Source organism: Primulina eburnea, chromosome 4, assembly GCF_022965805.1.
Source record: "Primulina eburnea isolate SZY01 chromosome 4, ASM2296580v1, whole genome shotgun sequence".
NCBI classification, from domain to species: domain Eukaryota; kingdom Viridiplantae; phylum Streptophyta; class Magnoliopsida; order Lamiales; family Gesneriaceae; genus Primulina; species Primulina eburnea.
Genome location: NC_133104.1, coordinates 42518497 through 42542843, shown reverse-complemented (window position 1 = coordinate 42542843; position 24347 = coordinate 42518497). Strand labels below are relative to the sequence as shown.

Below are 24347 nucleotides of genomic sequence, written 5' to 3'. Positions count from 1 at the left end.
ATATATATATATATATATATATATATATATATATAATTGAGAGCCAACTGTTAATAAATTTTTTGCTAGAGAAAAATGGACTCTATACAGTTAATTGAGAGCCAACTGCGAAGACCTCAAGAATGAACTATTTAAGTATTTTTTTTTGTTTATATACTCGAGTCTCTTATATACGCACTAATTAATTTGTGATATATCCAACCTCGATTGGCTTGGACGATGGATCCAATCATTCCATATAGATATAAAAAAGAAACCACAGATCGATAGGCATGCCTATCTAAGACTTGAATCCACAATTCTTTATCAGCCACTAATCAAAAGCCATTTATCAATTAAATGTCACGAAATCAAGAGGACTTGTTATATAAATGGTTTTTGTGGGCAAAGCTTGTTAAAAACCAACCCTGCAGGATTGAGTGGCAAACAAATCCATTTCTGTGGCTAAATTATTGCTTGGTAGGGCCTGATTCCAGTTGTTCTGGCTAGGGTGCAAAAGGGGTCGATCCCTTGTATTCGTTTGAATGACATGATGGGACTCGTTACATTAAAAAATTTGATGATATCTTTAGCGGCCAGACCTTGGCTTCATTAATGGGGTCTGCTTTAGGAGTTGAATATAATGTTTTTGTTTCCTAATCTGTATTTCTGACTTAATTCGAAATGTTAAGAAGAGATTTTTTCTTGATATAAATTCGTCTTTGAATTTGGAGTCAAAATTTTGCAAGCCAAGATTCTGAATTCAGGCTTGTTTAGATAATTTTAATTCATTTGAATATTAAACCATTTTTCCTACCTTTCTATTTCCAAGATTATAACGACGCCTTATCTACCCAATCTTATTTCAATTAAAGGAAGGGAAAATCAATGCCCAGATTGTTTCAAAGATAGCCAACAAATTTTGGTCCGCATTGTCAATGAACTCGATCATAAACCTCAATCACCCAACAAATCTGAACTCGAGTTTCTATGATCGAGTCAAATTAAGATAAAGCTTTACTTGAGACTTGGTAATGAATAGATTTTTGTGAAAAAGTGCTTGAGCTTAACTCATTGGAAAAATTAGGAACTTAAAAGTAGTAGGCATCAAGATTTCGAAAGCAAAGCTTTCATTCTCACTGAAAGTTGAAAGTTTTGGAAAATGATTGAATTCACACCACTATGCAGGGTTTAAACAATGAAAAACTTTATGTTGAATATTTCACATGAACATAAATATCTTGTCCTCATCAATCAACGCCACTTCGTATAACATCCTCCAAAATACATACAACTCAAGTAAACAAAAGAAATCTTACATGTACACATGCTAGAACAGCAACTGCGTCCAAATTTGACCAACCAGAAAATTAATCCAACCTCGATCCCTTGGTACCACCACCTGTTACACGTGCATTAAGAGAAGTGATTTCACGATAAAAGAGAGCCTGCTGCAGCAGCAAATGCATGCTGCTGACCATTTCTATGAAGTATAAACAGAAGGGCAGGCCACATCTAAGCCCCTCACGCACCGCAAAATGAAAGATTTTTTTTTTGTATGAAAGACTTCCAAAATATAAACCTCACGTACTACACATAATAGCTATAGGTCATCACAATAGAGGTATGATACAGAGCACTTGTCAGGACTTACGCTCCTCACAAAGTAAAAAACTACTCTGATAGGCTAGCACTAGATGCATGATAACCTGAAGAAAGATGGAGTAAGCAGCAATTGAATAAGCACTAATGCAAACCTACTACGTGGCTGGCATGTACACCTCAAGAATTGTGTTCTTACAGCGAGGCTTTAAGCAATGGCATATTGGATCGTCTCCTCATCTTTAGGCCTCCACATTGTTTTTTGCGCACACAACATTCCTTCCTTGTTTTTTGAGTAGGTCATGCGGATATCCCACTGCATCGACTTGAATATGTTTTCGAGTTCACTAATTATTTTGACGGTGTCCCGGACTATGATATTTCCTTCAGGTCTCAAAATCCGATCAACCTCAGAAACCAAAGCCATGATGCTACACCTGCAGGCCGGAAAATTAGAACAAGCCAAAACATGAGCTGTCTGAATAAAAACACTGGATCTCACACGCACCTGGCCTTTATCTTTGAGAAAATATGATCGGCGTGGAGAAGATCATAAGATCTTGGGTAAGTGCTGAATGATTCACACCACTCGTGGTAAATTCCAAATAGACCTCGCTCATAAATAATTGGTAGTGTATCAGGAGCATCTATAGAGACAACATTCATAACCCACAAATTCAATTCTCTCAGAGCAGCAGCAAATCTGCAAATAGAACAAGCTAGATAGGGTGAGATTGGAAAATTAAATAGATCGCAATAATGCTACCACAGGGTAGCCCATATGCAATTAAGACAAGAATGTTCAAAAGCAAAGAAGATTTTGATCAAGGCTAGTTTTCTCGAGAAAAGAAGAGGAGTAATATGATTCTTCAATTTTTTTTCACTTACCCTCCATAGATAGCACGCATGTCCATGACATTTCTCACAGTTGACCATTTAATTCCCAGTCCATTTAGATATGACTTGTTCACTACACGTTTCCAGTGTTCATTATCAGCAGCAAAATCTTCTGGAGCTGGCTTCCCATAGGCTCCAACCTGGGAAGTCAACAACCAATAAGGTGTTTTTTCCACTCTTGCAGGCCACTGTTCTGGCCATTGAGAACCACGCTCTGACAAAGCAACAGGAACTTTGTGCATGCATGGTTGTAAAGGTACGTTCCTGAGTAGATAAAGATAAGGAAATATTCAAGATCAATCAAATAGAAAATGCAATTGCAGTTCGAGCGACACTGAGCATACCAGGCAGCATTTGGATCATCAGAATTTTGGCAAAGTGGGGGATCATTTTGTGACCGCTGTTCATAGCACTCATTTGAAGTAGGCTTACGATATACAGCAATCCCTACTCTATTTACTTCATCCTTGGAAATTGAAACAACTTCCCAGCACATTGCTTCAGTGAGTTTCTTCATCGCTGTCCAACACACATTTATTAGAGCTAGAAAACCTAATCAGCTTTGAGGGATAGCAGAGTAAAATTGTACCTTCCCAGATCCCAATATCATCAGGAAGTTTCCGGTAAATGGGAGTTGCCGACCAAACAAAGAAACCACCAGGCCGCAGTAAACGGTTCAGCTCCAAGAGAAGCTTACCACCTAAATATTATTACATGTTATACAATGAAGTGAATTATCACATGTTAAAATAAAAATCATAGATGTGGTTATTTCCGAGTCGGAAACTTAAACATTTGTACATATAAATGGAAAAGGAGCTGGTTAATGCCCAAATACTTCTCCATGTGATTTTACAGCTCAAATACTCGTGGACTAATCCATGATCTTTTTCAACTAAAAGAAACAGGGATTCAACTACCTTCAATATGCCAAGGCACCCTACAACGTGCACAATGGACAACATCAAAAACTCTCCCTGGGTAGGGAAGCCTCTTAGTACCCATAACAGCAGATATAGCAGGTATTCCTCTTTCAAGTGCAAATTGAACCTGAGCTTCATGCTCATCTTTCGGAGCTAATGACATTGTCAGCACATCCTTTTCAAAGAGAAAGCCCCCAAAGCTAGCAACTCCACATCCAACATCCAAAACAACTCGGGAGTGTTTTCCCCATGCAATGCCAGGCACAGACTATTTAACAATCAATTGTAATGAGTCAAAACAGTCAAGTTCCAGGTAATTATTTACTCATCATTCATGATAGGAGTCGCCTTTTATATGCATGCTACAATTTTGACAATAATATCATAACTGAAAAACTGCTATAAAATCATGTCATTTAATTATATCTCACGCATAACTCAACAATAATTGACATAGAAACACATGCAGGGTAACATAATGAAAACTAAAAAAATTCATCTCATTGCTAAAAGCAGAATCACAAAAATTTGCTCAACGGCGAGAAGAAAACATCAAACATAAGCATAGTTGTTAATCCCTCGTAGATTGAGTAAGACAAAGGAGAGACACATGCACATGCAAGTCCAATTTAATAAGGCACATACAACATTACCTCTTGTATGAATTCAATATAATGAAGAGCGCCATGCTTAAACTGGGTGCCACCACCAGGGAAAGTAAGGTATTCACCGCTAATTTTAACCCAATTCTGATGTCCTTTAACTTCTGCAAGTTTTGCGTGGGGAACATTATGGTACCAAATCTGTCAAATATAGTAACAGAAGTTGGCATGAGAAAGCAATAACCAAAAAGATAAAGCTAAAAAACCTGTTTTGGAAGTACTTTACCTTTTTCCGGCTTGTAGGCCACTCAATCGGGTGCAGGTATCTTTCAGGAAGTGGAACAAGACAGGTGGGGGGATTGTCTGGGCAGTGCCTCTCCCTGTGTTCGTAGTGCTTAGTTGATGGAAGTTTCCGAACTTCTGCCCAGTTGTCAAGGCAAGGAATAAAATCTGGCCCAGAGGTGGTGTTGCAAAGTTTCCAACTGTAAACATATTGATTCTCCGATTGGGATAATTTCTGGGCTTCATTCTCATTTGCGGACTCCGTTGCTTGAGTCGAAAAGGATCCATTTTGGGTTGAATATTCATTTAAAAATTCTGATTCAGATCCAGAAGGAAGCAACTCAACAGAGTTGTTCTTCGCAAAAGAACCATGATCTAGCTCCTCATCTTTATTTATCACCACACTTTCGTCTATATGACTCTCTCTCTTGCCATCTTTCATCTCATTTGTTTTCTTCTCAAATTCTTTCTCACCGTCATCAGAATTTCTTTCCATCTCTACAGATCCAGTGGCTTTATTCGCCATCTGTGATTTTCCGTCCTCTCCATTTTCTGATCCATCTTCTGTATTTTCATCCTTAGAACTCCCTTTCAATTTGTCCTCCTCCTTCTCCTTATTGTCTGTTTCATTCTCTTCAGAGTTCTCATTTTTTTCCTCCTGATTTGAATTCCTGTCTGTCTCCCCTTTGGTCTCCTTCTCAGTCAAATCACCTGCATTATCCTCAAACTGATTTGACTTTTCATCATCAGTTAATTCATGACCGCCACCAGCAACATTGCTACTATTATCAATGTTATCATCATCATCATCATTATTCTCACTTTTGCTACCAGTAATGCGTGTCTTCACCTTGTTCTCGCTTTCCGGAGAGACATTGGTATTTTGAAAACGGACCATAGAAGACGTCGTCATCATCCATACACCAACTAAACAAAGGGCTACAAAAACCATTATTGCGAATGTTGAGCAGTATCTCGATGATGATCTCCGACCATCAACTCTAGAGTATTTTCCTGGTGCCATATTTCTACTGTCTACTTCAATTAGTCCGATGTCAGTTTACTTTTACACCTACACACGAACACCTTTCAAGATTGAACCTCATCATTTAAGGAGTGGATGTCAAATACATCAAAGTTGAGAAAGGTACAAGCAAAGAAACACATTTTATACATCAAATATGAAACACTAAATTTGAAGAGTGTTCTAAACAGCAGTACAAATCCACGAATGGATCCTCTTTTCTGAAATTTAGATGATATACAAACAAGGAACATATTCAATAATAATTTCAAAGATCATGGAACGATAATTTCAGCTCTGAAAAAGAAAAGGATAGGGGTACTTAGTAAGGCAGAGACTTTTCAGAAATAGAATTTTATCATTATTAATACGGTTCAAATAAAAGAGGTGGCAGGAAACAAAGGCCAAAGTAGGTACTTGATGAAAAAGCATATAATTTGCCAAAGGCTAGGTGAATGTTTTGAAACTAAACGTCAATTTTATTTGACCATTGCGAAGCTACCGTGGTGAATATTTTTGCTATTTCGTTTTGAAATTTTCAAGAAACCTAACCCAACGGCTTCATACTAACTTCAGAAAGTACAAAAAAAGGAAAGTACCTATTTTTATTCGATCTATAGAGTATAAACGATCTAAGCTTAAGAGAGCATAAAGCAGCAAGCATCCACGGACAAACTCATCATCCGGAAAACTCAGCCAAGTTCACACATTCAAAAACGAAATATCAGAAAACGAATACGTAACATCATATAAATATTTTTCAAAATTATACACGTCTACCACTCCACCTTCCAAATTACTAAAAACAAATTGCTCACGAAATTCTGTGGCGAAACTAACGAGGTAGTGCCGTGGTTACGAAAATTACAAAGGTGGCGGCGGAGCTCGCATCAGAAGAGACCACTTCAACGATACAGAAGAGCTGGAAGAAATGCGAACATGAAGTATGTCTTCCTCTAACGGCTTCCAATTGCAGAGCTGACAGCTAAGGCGTCCAACACGAGTGGAAGTGAATTCTACACCTGGTGCGGCGGCGGAGATACCGGCGACGATGAAGAACGGCAGAGAGAAATGGAAATCAAACCCGCCTGTGGGATTCGTTAGCTATACAGAAACTTGGGACCCCCGGAGTGTCAGATATCGATATGCAGAGAGACGAAGGGACGAATGGAGATTTTTCAAAATTTTAAAAATGACGAATATATTTAATATTTAATTACCTATTTGCTCTTCATGTAATTAATTAATTCGATGGAACAAATTAATTATTAATAAACTGTTGTAGAACGGGGGCGCACGCATTGTGTTTAAAGAAGGTTGAAATAATAAATCATCATAGAAGAGAAATAAGGAAAAAAATTAGTTTAAAAAATTAAAAGGGCCATTTTTAGGAAAATTATTAAAGAAAATGTAATTGATTTTTAAGAAAATTAATAAAGAAATTTTAATTGAAGATACTAAGTATTAAGACATTACCCTAAATAGTGTCTATATAAGACATTTAGGTGCTGGTTGTTTGTAATAATAGTAATAATAATATAAAAATATATGAAATGAAGACTTGACTTTTAATAGTATATGTATTTGATAATGTCGTTGCTTTCCAATAAACGCCATTTTGTAGAGCTTCTATGGGTGTTCAATAAATTTAAAAAAAAAAAAACATTTACGCAGCGGACGTTGACAATTTCAATCCTTAAATTCTTAAAACGCCGTACAAAAAAATAATCTTCAAATGTCGTAATAATTTTAATAATATAAAATTATTACGACATTTGAAAATTATTGCATAAATTCAATAACATAAGAACCCACCATACTTTAAAAAGTCACAAACTCTTCGTAAAAAAAAAACTAAAAGCATCATGCATTGTTAAAAATTCATGCAGATTCCCCAAATTATTAAGTTGAGATATCTCGACGTTTCAACAAAGAGACATGTATTCGCAGAATGGCCCCCTTGAATGGAGTAAAAATACAAAATGGGAAGAAGGTATGGACATATATGGTCGTGACTTTCGTCTATTTTTTTTTATCTATTCAAATCATAAATAGTATTTTAATGTCATGTTCATATTAATATATGATGTCGCTATCATGGATTCATGACCAACATTCATAATTATCATATCTGTGTTATCTGACATAGATAACTGCGTGGATAATTGAAGACAACTTTTGGATTTGTGACCAAATCTGAGTTAAAGATCCTGTCACAGTGTATGGTATTAGATTATGTAATGTATTGGATATATCATATGAACATAATGAAACCCATATATAAAATGGATGATGTCAAATGATTATTATCTATGGGGTGCAATACAACAGCTCTAACATAGGTTTACCTGTGAGGAAGGAACCATTAGATGATCATTATCATATCCATATAATATACAGCCTTAACACAAACCTGGTAAAAACTGACTATAGTTGCAAACTGTGACCCATATACATACTAACACACTTGTAGCAATCCTTAAAACAATATAAATGTACATCTCAAAGGCTAAAACAACCCTTACCCCCATTCGTGTAGATTACCATCGAAGCCGAGGCTCGGGGGATCCTGTGCTGGGGCATCAGCAAGTTCTCTCACTCTAGATAGAATTTGGGCAGGGATCGGAATGGAAGCATTTTTGCGGGAAGAAGCGTGTATCTGCTGTAGCATTTACCGAGTATAACTAATTAAGCATGGTTGATACTAATATCGATGAAAGTCACTAGAAGTTTCGACGCAGATAATATTGGAAAATTATTTGTATTTATCACAAAAGAAAATAATCATCACGCTGAAATTTAAAATACAAATAGAGATGTTAGTTTACGAAAAAAATGAGAATCCGCATCATACAAGATTTGAGAACATATTATCACTTCCAGACTGTTGTGGTACCCAAACCGTCATACATGAATTGTTCAGCCAATCACAAACTGATTATTGAATATTTTCCGATCATGGTCTATTCATCTCCTATTCACACAGCCACTAAGGTTTTTTTCCCCGGGTCTGTCTTACACAGGTAGGCTTCATTTGAGAATGAGGAGAAAAAAGTAAACAGCAAACAAATAGCAGCATATATTGAAATAGATAACATGTTTAATCGCATCAGAATCATACTTAGTGGTGGTATAGATGTGCATCTAAAATAAAGTTCCACTATCAATGTGGTAAAGTGAATTAGCCTAATGTGACAACACATTGTGCTCACCCCATCTCTAGCTGGCAACTCTGCAAGGCTAGCTCTGAGGAGATTACGCCATTTATCCTACAAAAAAGCATTCCACCATTCAAGCTTAAAATGAGGGCTTAAAAGTCGATGATGTAACCAGGTTCTGCTGCACTTCACTTACTGAACCTTTATGTACCTACCTTGAGATCAACTGAAGTTCTGTAAGAACATGATAAAAAGGCAGCACGTTTAATTTCAGACCATCTACCGGCACCGTATTTAGCAACTCCTTCAACCAGCTTAACAACCTCACTTAGAGTCCAAGGTCGATGATGTTTCCTCCTTGTTCCTCCACTTTCTTTGGCAACTGTAACCACCTTGTCGTCCGAACCATTGGTGTGTGGTCTCACATTTTGCGACACCGCTTCCTTTTCCAGATGAACCACTTCCTTTTCAGTTGGTGGCATGCCTTCCTCTGGAAAAGAAACCTGCCGGGGACATTTACATAAGATGCATTAAAACATGTGGTTTCAGCACAAATTTCACGTGCGACTCATAAATCCAGTGGTATTTATTACATGGAGAGTCAGTATTATTCCCAGTGTAATATAGACCGGCAATACACATGCATATTTATCAATAAAGCAGAAACAGCAAACAATAACAGGTGAAATAAATAGATATGAAGAAGCAATGATATCTTTTGATATACCAAATTAAAACCAAAACAGCCTGCAACCTTTTCGCATTGATTTTGTTTACCACTAACAATTTGCACCATGAAACACAGTTTTCAATAATTTATTCAATGTTTAAAATACTTCGAGCAAACTGCTATAACATCCAGAAGAACAATATTTGGTATCTGTCAAACAGACAAAAGAGCTGTCTATTGAGATAATTTGATAAGGCCCAATCATGTTAACTGTATAATCTTTTTAGCTTTTTAATATCAGTGAAAATTAAGTAGACCGAAATTACATTTAGCATGCTAAGTAAGTTTACTTACAGGCACTTCAATCAATCTGGGAGATAAGCCAGCTTCAAAAACCTTGTCCACTATTTCATTGCGAAGTTTTTCACTGCATGAAACATTGTTCTTCACCAGACTGGTCGGCAACCCGATGTCACTTAGCTGTAGTTTCTACACAGCAGAAAGCATGTAAATAAAACCGCCTAACAAGCTACTTGGAATTATTTTATTCATCATTTTTCATCACCACTCTCAATTGAAGTATATCTGCAAAAGTTGAATCGAAATTTGGCTGCTACACATGGATGCAAGATTTAAAAAAAGTAAACAGGCAGCAGATAACAATTGAGTAGTATCCACATCAACAAAATTATACTATTTATTTATTATACTCATAACTATATTAAATAAGAGGTATTGTTTCATTACCGTGAGGGTCATGAAGCTTTCCCTTGGACGACTACGTCGAACTCGAGAGACATATGGGACCTGAACTCCAGAACCACCTAATGAATCTTGTCTCATGAGACATTTTGCATCTTGTACAACAGTCTGAACAGGTATTAGCTGAACTTTTGCTGATGGTTGGTTACATGCAGGAGGTTGCCTCCCGGAGGAAATTATTTTGGCATCAGAATCCCGGGGTTCTCCTTCCGAAAGCTCTTCAATATATCGTCTTGTGGGCTTCCGAACTCTTTTTGCAGGTCTTTCTTCTGCACTACCATCTTTACTCCCACAATTTTCTTGTGTTGTAAAACTTTGTACATTTGTTCTATTACCGTTTGAGTGCATTGCCTTTTGGTCATCAGAGCAGGTTGAATTTTCACAGTCCTCCCGTGAAGATTGAACGACACAATCAACTGTAGCACAGGGGCCCGCACACTTACAAATTTCTCCTTTCCCTTTTTTTACCACCCTGTTGTCTGTGATAACAAGAGTGGTAACCGAGAAATCACAAGAATTAGTCAATCCCATGATGATTCTCCTTTTAAGCCATCGCTTGTCCTTCACAGAAGTTTCCCTTCCAAAAGTTGCTTTGAATGTCTCCTGGAGTTCTTTCATAGTCAGATTGTCCAGGTGTATCTCCCCCTTCAACAGAGAGAAATCAGGCATCATACTAATACCTATAGCAGAAGTTGAGGAACCATCCTCACCCAAACCAGAAATTTTTGAGCATTTCTCTGAAGGTCTAGACTGGTCAACAACACGATCACTAGTAAACCGATGGATATTTTCCTGTAGAGTAAAAATAAAGCGGAAGCCGTCATCATAGTGTAACCATCTTTGATACAAAACGTAGAACAATTGAAGAGAATCATAATTATGGCATAACAATTTGTGGTAACAGGAGAAAGAATAAGGTCACATAAAGCAGAAAATAGACAACTATCTGGGCCTCTCCATTCCATAATATATCCCAATTTGACCACGAAAAATTCAATATCCACTAACTGCACAAATAACCAAGTAGGAGTATCAGTAAAAAAACATCTCAGGAAACACCAACTCAAATACCTCATCTCGAATATCCATTTTTTTAGAATCCACTTCAAGGTCAGGGGGCAGACCCAGTTCTCCAGCATCAACTTCTAGGCTCTCACGTTGTAGCAAGCCTAAAAAATAAACAAGGTTCAGCAACTCAAAAAAGGCGGTCGTCGGATAGGATATGATGGGAAAAATGAAACATATGAACCCCAGCTTCTTTCACCGAAACTAGCAGAGAACAGGAGGAAAAAAGTACCGACTAGTTTACGAGGGGTTTCATGGGCGATAAGAGCATCACTAATTGACATGTGGTTGCTGAGAAACTAAAAAGTTCTAGCCGCTAAAACTTATAAAGAAATATAGACATGGACCAATTTATATTGCTCAAGTACTTCTCAAAGTAACTACCACATAAGCAAGCTCGTGAGCATTGGGTTTTACCGCTGGTAACAGGGTAATAGCCATGAAACCTTGTGGGAATATAACAGTTGTAAGTAATGTCATAGTGTAACAGCTTGTGCATGTGCGTGGAAGCCTGTTTTTCAACCGGTAAGGTCAAATATCATACACTTCAACTGATGCCCTTTCTCCTTTCCAGTCAGGTCAACCCATTGAACACAGATCTGACACTTCCAAATTTTAAACACCAATTTGTCCATATAAAGAAGTGTGGCCAGTTACATGCTGTCGAAAATGACTCACAAGTCATGAACCCTAAAAGCTTGAGCCTTTTTGCTAGCTGACTAAAACAAAATTCGTGTTCCCCATGAGGGTTGAAGGCATCTATATTGAAGTAGTCTCCCTCAACGGAGCACAGAAAAATGGAATAACACCCATCATATTAAGAGCAAGTAAAATTTTATGTAACTGTGAAGAAGGACATTGCTTGTTTGAACATAAACTCAGTAAATGGAAACCATCTATAAAAGTAAACTGGGATACAAAACATTCACACACAAAGATTAATGTATTTTGTCTTTGAACTGAATTCAATTCATGAAACATGCACCTCATGTGCACCAGTAATTATGGTTATAGAGGCCACGCAGAAAGTACAAAACAAAAAAAATGAGAAAATTAATCAAAATTTATATTGGTGAACCTTCTGATATTTTAAACTGAGTGTTCAGATCAGATCCAGAGTGTGCACATTTCAAAGTTTGTGCAGTGTCTGAAATTATTCGGCCTTCAATTTTGTCATCATCAAGTAAGTCCTTTACTGTCATAACTTGATCAGCTGTTGCAGGAACTAATGTCCCATCTCCAACAACCTGAATTTAAGATCATAAACCAATAATTAATTTTATAAAGAAACGGTTCTCCATCAAATTTCTGCCCCGTGAGAACAACAGAAGGGATAAAATGCGGATCAAGTGGCACTTCTAACAAAAAAAGGCATCAATAACACTACCAATCAACTCAAACAGTAACAAAGCCTACACTTCGTATCAATCAAGAGTTGGACTGATCATGGCAGGCGTATCACCGAGAACCCACACACTAGGAGCACAAATCAAGACATCATCGACAAGGAGCACAAAAAACTCTGAAAACAGGAATTCCCTTACTATACAACCATCCTTGGAGGATCTCACTGCCAAGATGTAAAACAATGCTGATCCTCGAATAGGTTAGTTAATATCAATTGAAATAGTCATTCCACATATTGATATACCCGAACAAGGTGGTAAACGACAGGATCATCAGTCTTTGGCGGTGATACAGTGGTGCCATTTATCTCGGTGAAGTTATCTTTGACTTTAGCTTCCTCATCGACCACGGTCTCCATTGAAAATAACTCAAATTCCACTTCTGCAAGCAACCTGGGGAAGAAAACATTTAAAATAAACATTTCAATCTAAAATTATACAAACATCTCATCTAAAATATAGTAAAATATATATACGATAAAATTATATAAACATTTAAAATCTCATCTAACAAACTCTCTTTTGATTTTTGAGTTTCAAAAGTAGATGACGGGGAATCATACAGCTCATGCATTATATACTTCACAAATTGATGCGACTATGCAGAAAACATGCTAATCCTAGAAGGAAGAACTGTAACTGTAACTGTAACTGTAAGTAAACTCACCACTCGATCCCTCGAATTCAGATAACTCCACTGCGAATCATCGAAGAATAATACGCAAGGGAATAATCCAGTGCCTAGCGTAAGGAAAGTGAACCAAAATCCAAGGATTGGGATTAGGGTTTCCGATTTTGGTTCGAGCAACCTGAGCCGAAACCCAGAGGCGTGAATTAACTCGATTTGACTGTACATTTTTCATTTTATTATAAGTAAGATATAGAAATTAAAAACTTCCAAAAATAAAATAAAGTTTCAATCTTTGTCCCCCGACACATATTAATGATCTCGTGTTCTGATTTTTCAATAAAACGATTTTAATTTGGACTAAAAATTCGTTACATTTTATTTATAGACAACTTATTTTAACTATTTTAATGTAATTATATATGAGGGAGGAGTTAGTAATGTTTATCAAAGTTTATTTTTTTAAAATGCATGAGAGGTGATCGTCTATAATTTTTAATATGTATTTTTTAAAAAATAATGTCAGACAATTTTGATACAACGCTCATATATCGTGTCAATCGTTGTGTTAATCGCCGACTCGTCTAGTAAATATATTGAAATATATCAAAATTGTATCATCAGGTGAGTGTATCACCTCAACCATTGGCACATAAATAGGTACGATACATAAACAATATATGTGATGGAAGGATATTTTATATTTCAAATTTTCTAGCTATCTGAATATACATTTCTTGTCTTTTATAATTCTTTTTTTTTAGTTAATTCAAAATAGCTGTATAAACTAGTTCGATTTGGAGGATGATTTTAGATACCAAGATATTTTTGGTTATTCCGAATATAATTTAATTGATACTAATTAATTATAAGTTGGGATGATCTTTTTAAAAGACATGCTTAATTTATTTTAAGCCTCATAAGATTTTAACTGAAATAGAAATTGACAAATATTTTAAAATGTTTTACATGATATTTTAATTAATTTGTCATGTATTCTAAAACTAATAGTCAAAATTTGTGTGAGACGGTCTCACGAGTCGTATTTTGTGATACAGATCTTTTATTTGGGTCATCCATGAAAAAATATTAATTTTATGCTATAGTATTACTTTTTATTGTGAATATCGATAAGGTTGACCCGTCTCACAGATAAAAATTCGTAAGACTGTCTTACAAGAGACTTACTCAAAATAATAATAATTTGCCCGGTAAGCATAAATTCGATTCAAAGTTTCATCCATAACTATTGAAACAATGAAAATATTATAGCGTGAAATAAGTCTATAATTTAATTACATCACGGTCCCTGGATATTTTGGTTTACAATTTAAGTGAAAAAAGTTATTGCAATTGTAAATACAGTGGCACTAAAAATGGTGTGCTACACAAATAAATTAAGATGTGCTTCACTGTTAGTATGTTCTAAGGCAAAAACTTGTGTTAGACGGTCTCACGGGTCGTATTTGTGAGACAGATATCTTATTTGGGTCACCCATGAAAAAGTATTACTTTTTATGCTAAGAGTATTACTTTTTATTGTGAATATGGGTATGGTTGACCCGTCTCACTAATTATGATCTGTGAGACGGTCTCACATGAGACTCACTCATGTTCTAAAGGAGAGTGAGCAAGAAATTTTTTTACCTTCACGAAACTCATATAGTAAAAAAAAAAAAAAAAAAAAAAAAAAAAACCTATTTTGACATTATATGATGATTCAATTTTGTGAGACGAGTCTTCGGTCCGATCCGACCAACGAAAAATATTACTTTTTATGTCTAACGTAATATTTTTCACCACAAAAATATCATTTTTTGTTAGTTATACTATGACGAAATATTGTATAATATATACTGATTCTAGAGAAAAATACTCGACCCATGAAAATATTTAATTTTATTTCCGATTTATTATTTTTCACCGCAAAAATATATTTTTTTTAGTTGTGTCATGAAAAAGATTTAGTAATAAATACAAATTTGAATTAAAATATTATTTTTTTATTTCAAAAATATATTATATATTATTATTAATTTAAAGGAAAAATATTGTTTTTTACATTAAAATATTATTTTTCACGATTGGGTCCACCCGCCTCGATGATATTGATTACTAACTTTTTTTTATACTCTTTAATTATAAATCGAATGGTAAGGATACCTATTTTGAACACCATCGATTATCAATCTCGCTCTTTAGAAAAGTAACATATATGAGACTCATAAGTCATATTAGTGTAACCATGAAAAACGTAGTTGTTTCAATACAGCGAAATATTTTCCTGTTTTTCACTTGTTAATGAATTTATAATTACTGATATCTCAAAATTATTTTCATGTTGACGTTACTGAAAATATCAAATAAATCCAATAATTAATAAAATTACAAACATCGCCATTGAGTTTGTGTTTATCTTCTATTTTATATTCTTAAGTTTGTATGTATCTTACTTGAGAGGGAGCATATGTAAAATCAGAAGCTGTCAGATTTATTTGTCAATTTTCATAAATCTCAAATGAAATAATATTTAAATATAATTGGATATTTTGTTATTATTGACAAATTTTAGATGTGATACATGTAATAACACTTATAAAAATAATACATGGAATAGGTAACGTAAATATTTGATTTTTTTTTCTCGAAATTATAAAATAAACTGCATTTTTATTTCTATACAATTATCTATTTTCCATTTTTCTCAATTTTTTTATTTTTTGAAAAATTTAGTATTTTTTATGATAGTGTACACGTCAGTTTCATGTCTGAATCATATCGTCATATCGATGTCACATATAAAAAATTACTAAAATTATAAAAAAAAATATATAACAATAATTGATGTCACATATAAAAAATTACTAAAATTATAAAAAATATATATAAAAATAATTGACTAAGCCTTAAATTTGAAAACATACTAGATCAATATCACGAAAAGTTACATAAACACAATAAAAATAATTTTCCCAAAATATAAATACCTTGCCGATATTTTTAATTTAAATATGTTGTTTTCAAAGATTTGACTATTGACTAATGATTTCACATCTACTGACAATTGTCATTGATTTTGTAATAATTGTCCTAATCATATAATAATAAATCAAAAATCAGATTACATAAAGCATTTACAGAACTTCGATTCATATGTTTTTTTTCCGAGAAATTTGGGTTCAGTCTCCAGCCGTCATTTTTTTTTTTTGTGTTCAGTCTCTAGGTACTTTTTTAGTACCACATTTCCACATGAAGTGTACCACATTTCCACATGAAGTGTACCACATTTTGTATGACATAATACCACAATTTTGTGGGTAGGGAGTGAAGCCAAAAAAATGTTTTCATTGAGGATTTTTCACCAACTTCCCATTTTTTTTCCTTTTATTAATTTTTATTTTGGAAATATTCAAGTAATAGCAATCATATTCTTATACTAGTATTATAATAATTAGTTCTATATTATCATAATATTTTTTTATTCTCTCCAGCATTGAGTAAATATTTCTCACACATCACATGCATACAAATTTTATGTAGAGGGCAATTTTTATAATAAAATACTCGAAAAAAATTATTTAGTGGGGTGTATTCAATTCAGAGTTTTGATGACTTTTAATGACTTTTTTAAATGATAGACTTTTATGGATTTGATAAATTTTTATTGACTTTTATGGAATCTCACAGATTTATAAACAGATTTATGTGGATTTATGTAGACTTTTTTGCAAGATTTTTATAGACTTTTGTAGATTTTTTTTAATAGAATTTTATAAATTTTGTACTTAACTATAATATGTGATTTTTTATTAATTTTTTTGAACCAATAATTAATTGACATATATAACATATTCAATTTGAAATTATTTTTAATATTTATATTAATAAATAAATTTACTTATTTAAAAGTTAAATCGTTTAATCCTTACATGTATATATATGTGGGTTTATATGCATGTTTGTAAATTTTTTAAAATACATCAATTGATTAACATGTAATCTTATTTTTAAATTGATAATATAAATGTAAAAATAAATTATTTATTATTGTGTGAATATAATTTTGTATAAAAGTATCATAGCTTACATATTAATTAAAAATACGAAAATGAATTTAAAAAATCATTGTTGTTACGAAACTATTCAATTATTAAGAATTAAACAACATTTTTTTGATCATCTTTTATTATTATTGAATATTACATTAATTTGTATAAATCATAAATTAAAAATCACAAAATCAATTCTATAATTCAAAATTTCCCCGTGTTATTAAAATAAAAAATTATTAAATGAACAATCAGCCAAAAAATGAAAAATTTGAAAAAGAAAGATGAAAATATATATAGAGATACACTTCGAAAATTTGAGAGAGTAATAGAAATAGAATGCAAACACTGTTTAGATTTGAAAATTGAAAATTATATAAAACACTGTTTAGATTTGAAAATTGAAAATTATATAAAAAGTAAGTAGTATTGCACGAATTAAATTTTATTCGACGACAAAAAAATGCAACGTGGCGTCATAAAATTTACATAAAGGAAAACGAGCGTGAAAAAAACTAGTATAAATAGAACCCTACTATCGCCTTCTTTTTACACACCATCATATCAAAGTTGTCGTCCAAATCCGAGTTCATACAGTATTTTGTTATTTCGTTTTCGTTGTTTAATTTTCTCTTATCCTTATTATATATAGGTGACTAATTATTCAATATTACATTTAATATTTTTTTTATATAGAATTAATCAAGCGACGAGTGAGAAATGGGGAGCCACTTCGCAAATGAAGTTAGAAATATCCCATCGAGTTCGCATCAATCGATGGTGCAAGAGATACATGTGTTGCTTGTGGATCATGATCACGAGTCCTTAGCGAACACAACAAAAATGCTAGAAATGTGTTCATACAGAGGTAAATAATAATTTTAATTAGAAGTGTGTGTGTGTGAAAAAATGATGAAAAAAATGAAATATTATTGGGGTTTCATAAAAAGTTAATTTCAAATATTTATAAGTGGGTCTCATGTGAGACCGTCTCACGTATCATAATCTGTGAGACGGATCAACCCTACCGATATTCACAATAAAAAAAATAATACTCTTAGCATAAAAAGTAATATTTTTTTCATGGATGACCCAAATAAGAGATCTGTCTTACAAATATGATCCGTGAGACAGTCTCACACAAGTTTTTGCCAATATTCATATACATATATTTGAATGAGACAAGTTCCAAACCGATTCCCGTACCAGATTAAAATAGTTCTGATCCATTTTCAAACAACTCAATCTCTTTTATTATCCAAAACCAACACAATCGACTGTGGATTGAACCGTATTAAATATTCTGAAATATCGGTAATTAAAGGCATTCCATTTTAATATAAAAGTCTCTAAATTTATTATTTTTGAATTCAGTAACACTAGTGGAAATGGCATCTGCTGCTATATCGGTGCTGTCGAGTGGAAAGGCCAAGTTCGATATTGTGCTGGCGGATGTGAACTCTTCCAATTACTTCGAATCATTTAAGCTTCTGTATCATGCTGTCAACATGGATTTACCTGTCATCTGTGAGTTCTTATATATTTAACATATAGTCTAGGTTTCTTTTATTATGTGTCAAATATATATATAATATGCTTTCCACATTTAATAAATTATTTTACTAATATACCCATATTTAATATGGATAGTTGTATTCAACTTTCATTGTCGGTGAATTTTTCAACATCATTAAATAAAGCTGTATTAGGAAATTTATTTGTATAGTTTATTTTCTCAATAACATTCTGAATATGTGAAAAACAAAGTGGACTATATATAAAATTGGGTCGGAATGAGTATTTAATAAGACATAAGAATTAATGTAAATAAGATAGCAAGAATATTTTTTTGAGTAGTATAATTGAAGTAAATGAATTTGATATTAATATTGTATTTTGTGCTAAAATTGCGCAATTTTTGTGCAAAACTTGTCCTAGAATGGAATTAAGAGTTTGAGAATATTTTAATCTCTGTTGCATGATGATATGTTATATTCATGCATAATGAAGTGATGTCGGAAGCTGACGATACATACCTGGCCACGATGGCACTCGAAAATGGGGCATTTATGTTATTCAAGAAACCTGCGACAATGGAGATCCTACAATGTCTGTGGCAACATGTCTACAGAGAAAAAAAGCGAATCGAGGAGAACGAGAGATCTCAAGAAACAACGGCGAATAAGGGCGGTGGGAGATCGGGGAAGGACGATACGAGCCCGAGTTATGCACCTGGAGGCAAAGGGAAAGCCAAAGAAAAATCTAAGGGACAAAAGGGTGGCGAAGAATGGTATCACAGGGGTGATAGCAATTTGGTTATAGATGATAATGGCAACAGATCAGGGGTTAAGAGGAAAATTTGCACGGAGTGGACTCAAGACCTGCATGCAAAGTTTGTGGATGCAGTGAGGCAACTTGGTGAAGGGAGTATGTTCTTCTGTTTTTCTTCGTATTTTGGAAAATCGTAGGTCAAGATTTGAACTTTCCATGTATTTTTAAACGAACGAAAATGAAGGAGTTTTAAATGATGTGTAGGATGTTTTCCGAAGGCCATCCTTGAGCTGATGGAGACGCCGGGCCTGACAAGAATGCAAGTGGCAAGCCATCTCCAGGTGTGTTCTTTATATATACTTGCGCACATAATTAGAACGGACACATGCAGATTGTTGTTTTTTATCTTCTTCGATTTCATTTTCAACAGAAATCTCGTAACAATAACCGACAGACTCCAGAGGAGCGAAGGTCTCAATCCACTTCGCCTCACACGTTTCTTGACCTCAATAGGTCACCTTTCAAGTCAAGGAAGTTTGGGTCAATGCCTCCGTTTGGTCGATCGCTCAGGTCTCCCCAATCGGGTCAAATCTCGGGAATAATCCAGCCTGAAAACGGGATCCAAAACAATTTTGGAAGTGTAAGATCAACCATGACCAATGCTTCCAACACTAATCAGGCTTATAATGTGCAATTTGAGCCCGGCCCGAGCAACACGTCACGTGGCAACGTTCACTCAGCGTATGATTTCTTCATTCTTAAAGATCCGGCTTGCAACTTCTCCAGAGAATCCAGGGCACCTGTGCAAACCTCAAGCCCGTGTCAGAATTCAGCAGCGGCGAGCAGGGATAGCCGCAAGGGGCAGTGGAGTTCGGACACTTCAAAGGCGGAGAGTCATGGTAATTCGGAGACCAAAGCCAATATAAAGAGTGAATGAGTTGTTGCATCTCCAAACTTTCTTTCAATAAACTCAAGTGTCAACCCAAACATTTTATTTGCAACAAAACAATTTATTGATATTACTGGTTCCAGCCTTTGGTATTTTTGAAATTTTCTGAGCTTTCGAAAACGCACAAAAAAAACACAAATGAAGCACACAGAGTGTGTAGAAAAATACTTCGATCGGGACTTGATTTGTCTTTTCAAACGCGCGAAAGATGCTCGGTCAACCAAAAATTGACCACAATATGCACGGATAAAGCCTGAGCTGTTTTAGAAAAATTAAAAAATTTAAATTTTAGATATCAAATATTTGATAATATAAATTTTTTTATAAATTAAAATTAAAATATCCTAAAGACGTCAAAATATTCTTTAATAGTTGCCGTTTATGGGAAATTTAATCAAGATCGATTTAATATAATTAAAATTCACACTTAATCTCGTACTAACATACTTAAATTTGAACCTTGATCATTACGTTTCGTCACAACTCGTGTTTTTTAGAGCCTTGGTCTTTGTGTGTGTGTGTGTGTATTTGAGAAATGGTATTTTATGTAGGAGTGAGTCTCATGTGAGACCGTCTCACGGATCTTAATCTGCGAGACGAGTCAACCCTATCCATATTCACAATAAAAAGTAATATTACTTTTTATGAATGACCCAAATAAGATATCTGTCTCACAAATACGACCCGCGAGACCGTCTTACACATGAGTTTCTTTGTTTTTAAAAATAAGGTTGACCAACATTTCTGAGAAATCTAATAACCCGACCCCTATTGATTTGACCTGAAATTCTAATAATTCGCCAAATTTGATTTGGGCTTTGGCTCACCAATTGAGTCGAATATAATTAATATCTTGTCAAATATTCAATTTTTATTTCGTTGTATCATTAAAAAAACAGTTGGACATTCATTAAATTATTTTATACAAATTGGATGAATCAAAGCCCGATATTAACTGGACTCTAAGTCCATTAAAATTCTGAAACATAAAGCCCAACTAAAATCCATATTTTGAAGTTTCCATCCTCTGGCTACATTCAGTGCCGTCCCAGAGGAGAGATCAAACAGCAGCGCAGATTTAATTTGTTCTCCCTTTTTTTTTTCCAAACTCAGGTAGTTCTTCCGAAAAGCTAAATGTATTCTGCAGGATTTCGTTATGTGGCTTTGTGATTTTAGATATTTTTTGGAGGGTTTTAATTTATTTTTGGTTTGATCATAGCTAATTCGTTGTTTCTTTGGTCCAGCTTCACCGATTTTGATTTTGTTCATTCACCATCGAAAGATGAGTTTCTTCTTTTTTATTTTAATGTTACGTTATGGGCGTCTTCCTTTTGTGAGAGTAGCTCTTATTTGACGTTTTTTAAAAAAAAACTTTTCGTTCAATTTTCCTGAAGATTTTGAGTTGTAAAAAAAACTTTTCGTTCAATTTTCCTGAAGATTTTGAGTTGTTCACCTGGAAATAACTTGCATATGTTAATAAAAAACCTTCGATGATCGGCGACGGATTTTCTGAAGCTGATGAACCGTCGATAACCGACTTTCAGCCTTTGTTACATTTAGCGACGGTCATATAAACCGTCGCTAATACGCGACGGCTTTAAAGCCGTCGCCGATCCAGGCTTGCGACGGTTTGACAAACCGTCGCTATAAGCCTATAAATTTCATCCCATTCCGCCCATTTTTCTCTAAACACTTCTGTTATAGCTTTCTCTGTGGCGATTTTAATCTCGACTTGGGGTAAGTTTTTTAGCTTCAGTTTTCTAGTTATGATCATGAATTTTGTTAGCTTGTAGTGCAGATCGTTATCTTGCTGAATTTTTTCGCGTGAATAGTGTTCCGACGTCTTCTGCGGTGATATTGAGTTTGTTGATTTATACATAGTTTTTTTTTTTTATTGTATGTTATTTAAAAATTAAATGATATGTTACATGTTTGTTAATAAAATATTTTATAATTTAAATGTTCAATTAATTTTCAACATTAAATTTTTTAAATCTACATACTTATGTTCAATGAGAACTCAGTTCATATATTAATTCATGAACAAATGATATCGATTCAGTAAAAATATATTTTAATTATTCTTTTGTAGTATAAAATGGGATAACGATATAAATTAGATGTATCGTCAGTTGGAGAATGAATTTCTAACAAATGAACATTATGTTGATGTATAGTCGTTTGTAACATTTACATTTTATCTTATTTTGAGTGTTTATTAAATGGAAATATACGTTGTCCTTGCAATCGAAAAAAATGTCAGAAAAAATTATATTTAGATGAAGATACCGTGCAGGTAAATCTCAGTCGTTATGGATTTATATCGAATTACTACAATTGGTTTTTTTATGGAAATGAATACATTCATCCTTTCTATCCTAATATTAATATGGATGCTCATTCGTCATCTTCGTCCCTTGTTGCACCTCAAATCGGTCAAACTATATTTCCATATTTATTTGATACTATTGAATAAAATCTTAACTTTAAAGAGAACCCTAAGAAAGAGAATATTGTCGAAGAAAATCCTACAATAAATATAGTTCTCGAAGTTAATGAAAGTCCAAACAGTTATATTAAATCATCCTATAAAAATTTAGGATGAAAATCCACATGGTTATTCTGTATTGTTTGTGCTCGCTCGGTTAGTGAAGATGAAACATGAACATAACATATCCGCTTGTAATGTCAGAGTTATATCCGTATGATAACTACGTCCCTGAGAGTTTTTTACGTGACCAAGAAACTGGGGCTATAAGTTTGTCGGTGGAAGTGAAAATTAGGTCTCTTTCTTGATCTTTTCCATGAATGCCTTGGTATTGGACTTTTGCTTTTTATTGCGTCGACCCTATATTTTTCCGTATTTTGTGGAAGATTATACTTGTTAATGTTTGGATCTGCGTCAGTGGGAAGCTTGAGTGTGTGAAATGGCAGAAGGCAGAGAAGAAGACATACCAAGGGATGCAAAGATAGTAAAGACTTTATTAAAGTCTATGAATGTTGATGATTATGAGCCCCGGGTTGTCCATCAGTTTTTGGAACTGTGGTATCGTTATGTTGTCGATGTGCTGACTGATGCACAGGTATACTCAGAGCATGCTGGAAAGTCTACAATCGATTCTGATGACGTGAAGCTTGCAATTCAGTCAAAAGTCAATTTTAGTTTCTCGCAACCTCCACCGAGACAGGTAATCTGAATTATATCATGCTTGTGTTTTTATCTTCCTATTGATTGGAAGTGTGGGTAAAGTCGCATAGCCATACATGTTTTTGTTTTGCCTTCCACACTTCCGGTACCATTTGGTTTATGCTTTTGGTTCAATTATGGACTTTCAATCCTTGTAACTTCTTTGTTCATATATGTAATTCAGTTAGTTAACTTCCTCGTACTTGATCTGGAATGCTGCGTTGCTAAATATTTTTTTGAGTATATAAATGTACCAATATTAAAACACGATCATTTTGACTCCAAACTCTTTGGCAGATGCTACTAGAGTTGGCCAGGAGCAGAAACAAGATTCCATTGCCAAAGTCAATCACGCAGTATGGCATCCCTCTCCCTCCAGAACAGGATACTTTGATCAGCCCAAATTATCAACTTGCTATACCAAAGATGCATGGTGGCCAATCCGTTGAAGAAACAGAAGACGATGAAGAAGGTGCGGATCCTAATACCAATGCCTTTCCTGCATCCAGTCTTTCTCAAGACCGCAGTGCTTTGCCCCAAGGAACGACCCAACGAGTATCGTTTCCTCTTGGAACTAAACATCCAAGATAACTTTTTTTGTATCTGCCACTGCATTGAGATCTAAGCAGCAGTCTTGTTACATGAACCAAATTTCCTAGGTACCTGAAGTAGATTCAAGGGCCAACCCTCAGGGTGTGTTGCAGTATGTATATTATTTATTGTCGATGTAATTGCTGTGATCTTTATCCTTTCCCCTTGATACAGTTTCCATTTTCGCTCTTTCTAGTTGAAAATTTAATCTTGTGATGTATGTTGCCTGGTACGTGAGCTACTTAATTTGAATTTTCCGGAATAATAAACAAGACAGCAAGTGGCAAACAAGAGACAAATAA

The 24347-nt window shown here is 34.3% G+C and overlaps 3 protein-coding genes across 11 annotated transcripts; 1 reads left to right on the top strand and 2 right to left on the bottom strand.

Annotated features, from left to right (window-relative positions):
* Window positions 1-1143: 1143 nt before the first annotated feature.
* On the bottom strand, window positions 1144-6503 carry LOC140829189 (probable methyltransferase PMT26). Of its 5 annotated transcripts, none has more exons than XM_073192225.1 (10): window positions 6128-6503; window positions 4290-5371; window positions 4055-4204; window positions 3399-3669; window positions 3068-3178; window positions 2823-2997; window positions 2470-2742; window positions 2090-2284; window positions 1781-2018; window positions 1144-1390 (listed from the first exon to the last, which is right to left on the bottom strand). In XM_073192225.1, the coding sequence occupies exons 2-9, from the start codon at window positions 5307-5309 to the stop codon at window positions 1790-1792; spliced, it is 2424 nt and encodes an 807-aa protein (XP_073048326.1). In that variant the 5' UTR covers window positions 5310-5371; window positions 6128-6503; the 3' UTR covers window positions 1144-1390; window positions 1781-1789. The 5 variants fall into 5 exon arrangements, with proteins under 5 accessions (XP_073048326.1, XP_073048325.1, XP_073048327.1 ...); XM_073192224.1 differs by having other exon boundaries at window positions 1145-1381; XM_073192226.1 differs by lacking the exon at window positions 1144-1390 and having other exon boundaries at window positions 1431-2018; window positions 4290-5357; window positions 6150-6503.
* Window positions 6504-7537: 1034 nt separating this feature from the next.
* On the bottom strand, window positions 7538-13225 carry LOC140829188 (uncharacterized). Of its 5 annotated transcripts, XM_073192219.1 has the most exons (10): window positions 13038-13225; window positions 12616-12763; window positions 12043-12211; window positions 10971-11068; window positions 10368-10691; window positions 9885-10337; window positions 9492-9626; window positions 8683-8970; window positions 8522-8578; window positions 7538-7971 (listed from the first exon to the last, which is right to left on the bottom strand). In XM_073192219.1, the coding sequence occupies exons 2-10, from the start codon at window positions 12727-12729 to the stop codon at window positions 7831-7833; spliced, it is 1779 nt and encodes a 592-aa protein (XP_073048320.1). In that variant the 5' UTR covers window positions 12730-12763; window positions 13038-13225; the 3' UTR covers window positions 7538-7830. The 5 variants fall into 5 exon arrangements, with proteins under 5 accessions (XP_073048320.1, XP_073048317.1, XP_073048318.1 ...); XM_073192216.1 differs by having other exon boundaries at window positions 9885-10691; XM_073192217.1 differs by having other exon boundaries at window positions 7538-7968; window positions 9885-10691.
* A 9854-nt stretch (window positions 13226-23079) lies between these two features.
* Window positions 23080-24277, top strand: LOC140829187 (transcription initiation factor TFIID subunit 9). The gene is made up of 2 exons (XM_073192215.1): window positions 23080-23455; window positions 23752-24277. The coding sequence occupies exons 1-2, from the start codon at window positions 23195-23197 to the stop codon at window positions 24043-24045; spliced, it is 555 nt and encodes a 184-aa protein (XP_073048316.1). The 5' UTR covers window positions 23080-23194; the 3' UTR covers window positions 24046-24277.
* Window positions 24278-24347: the final 70 nt, after the last annotated feature.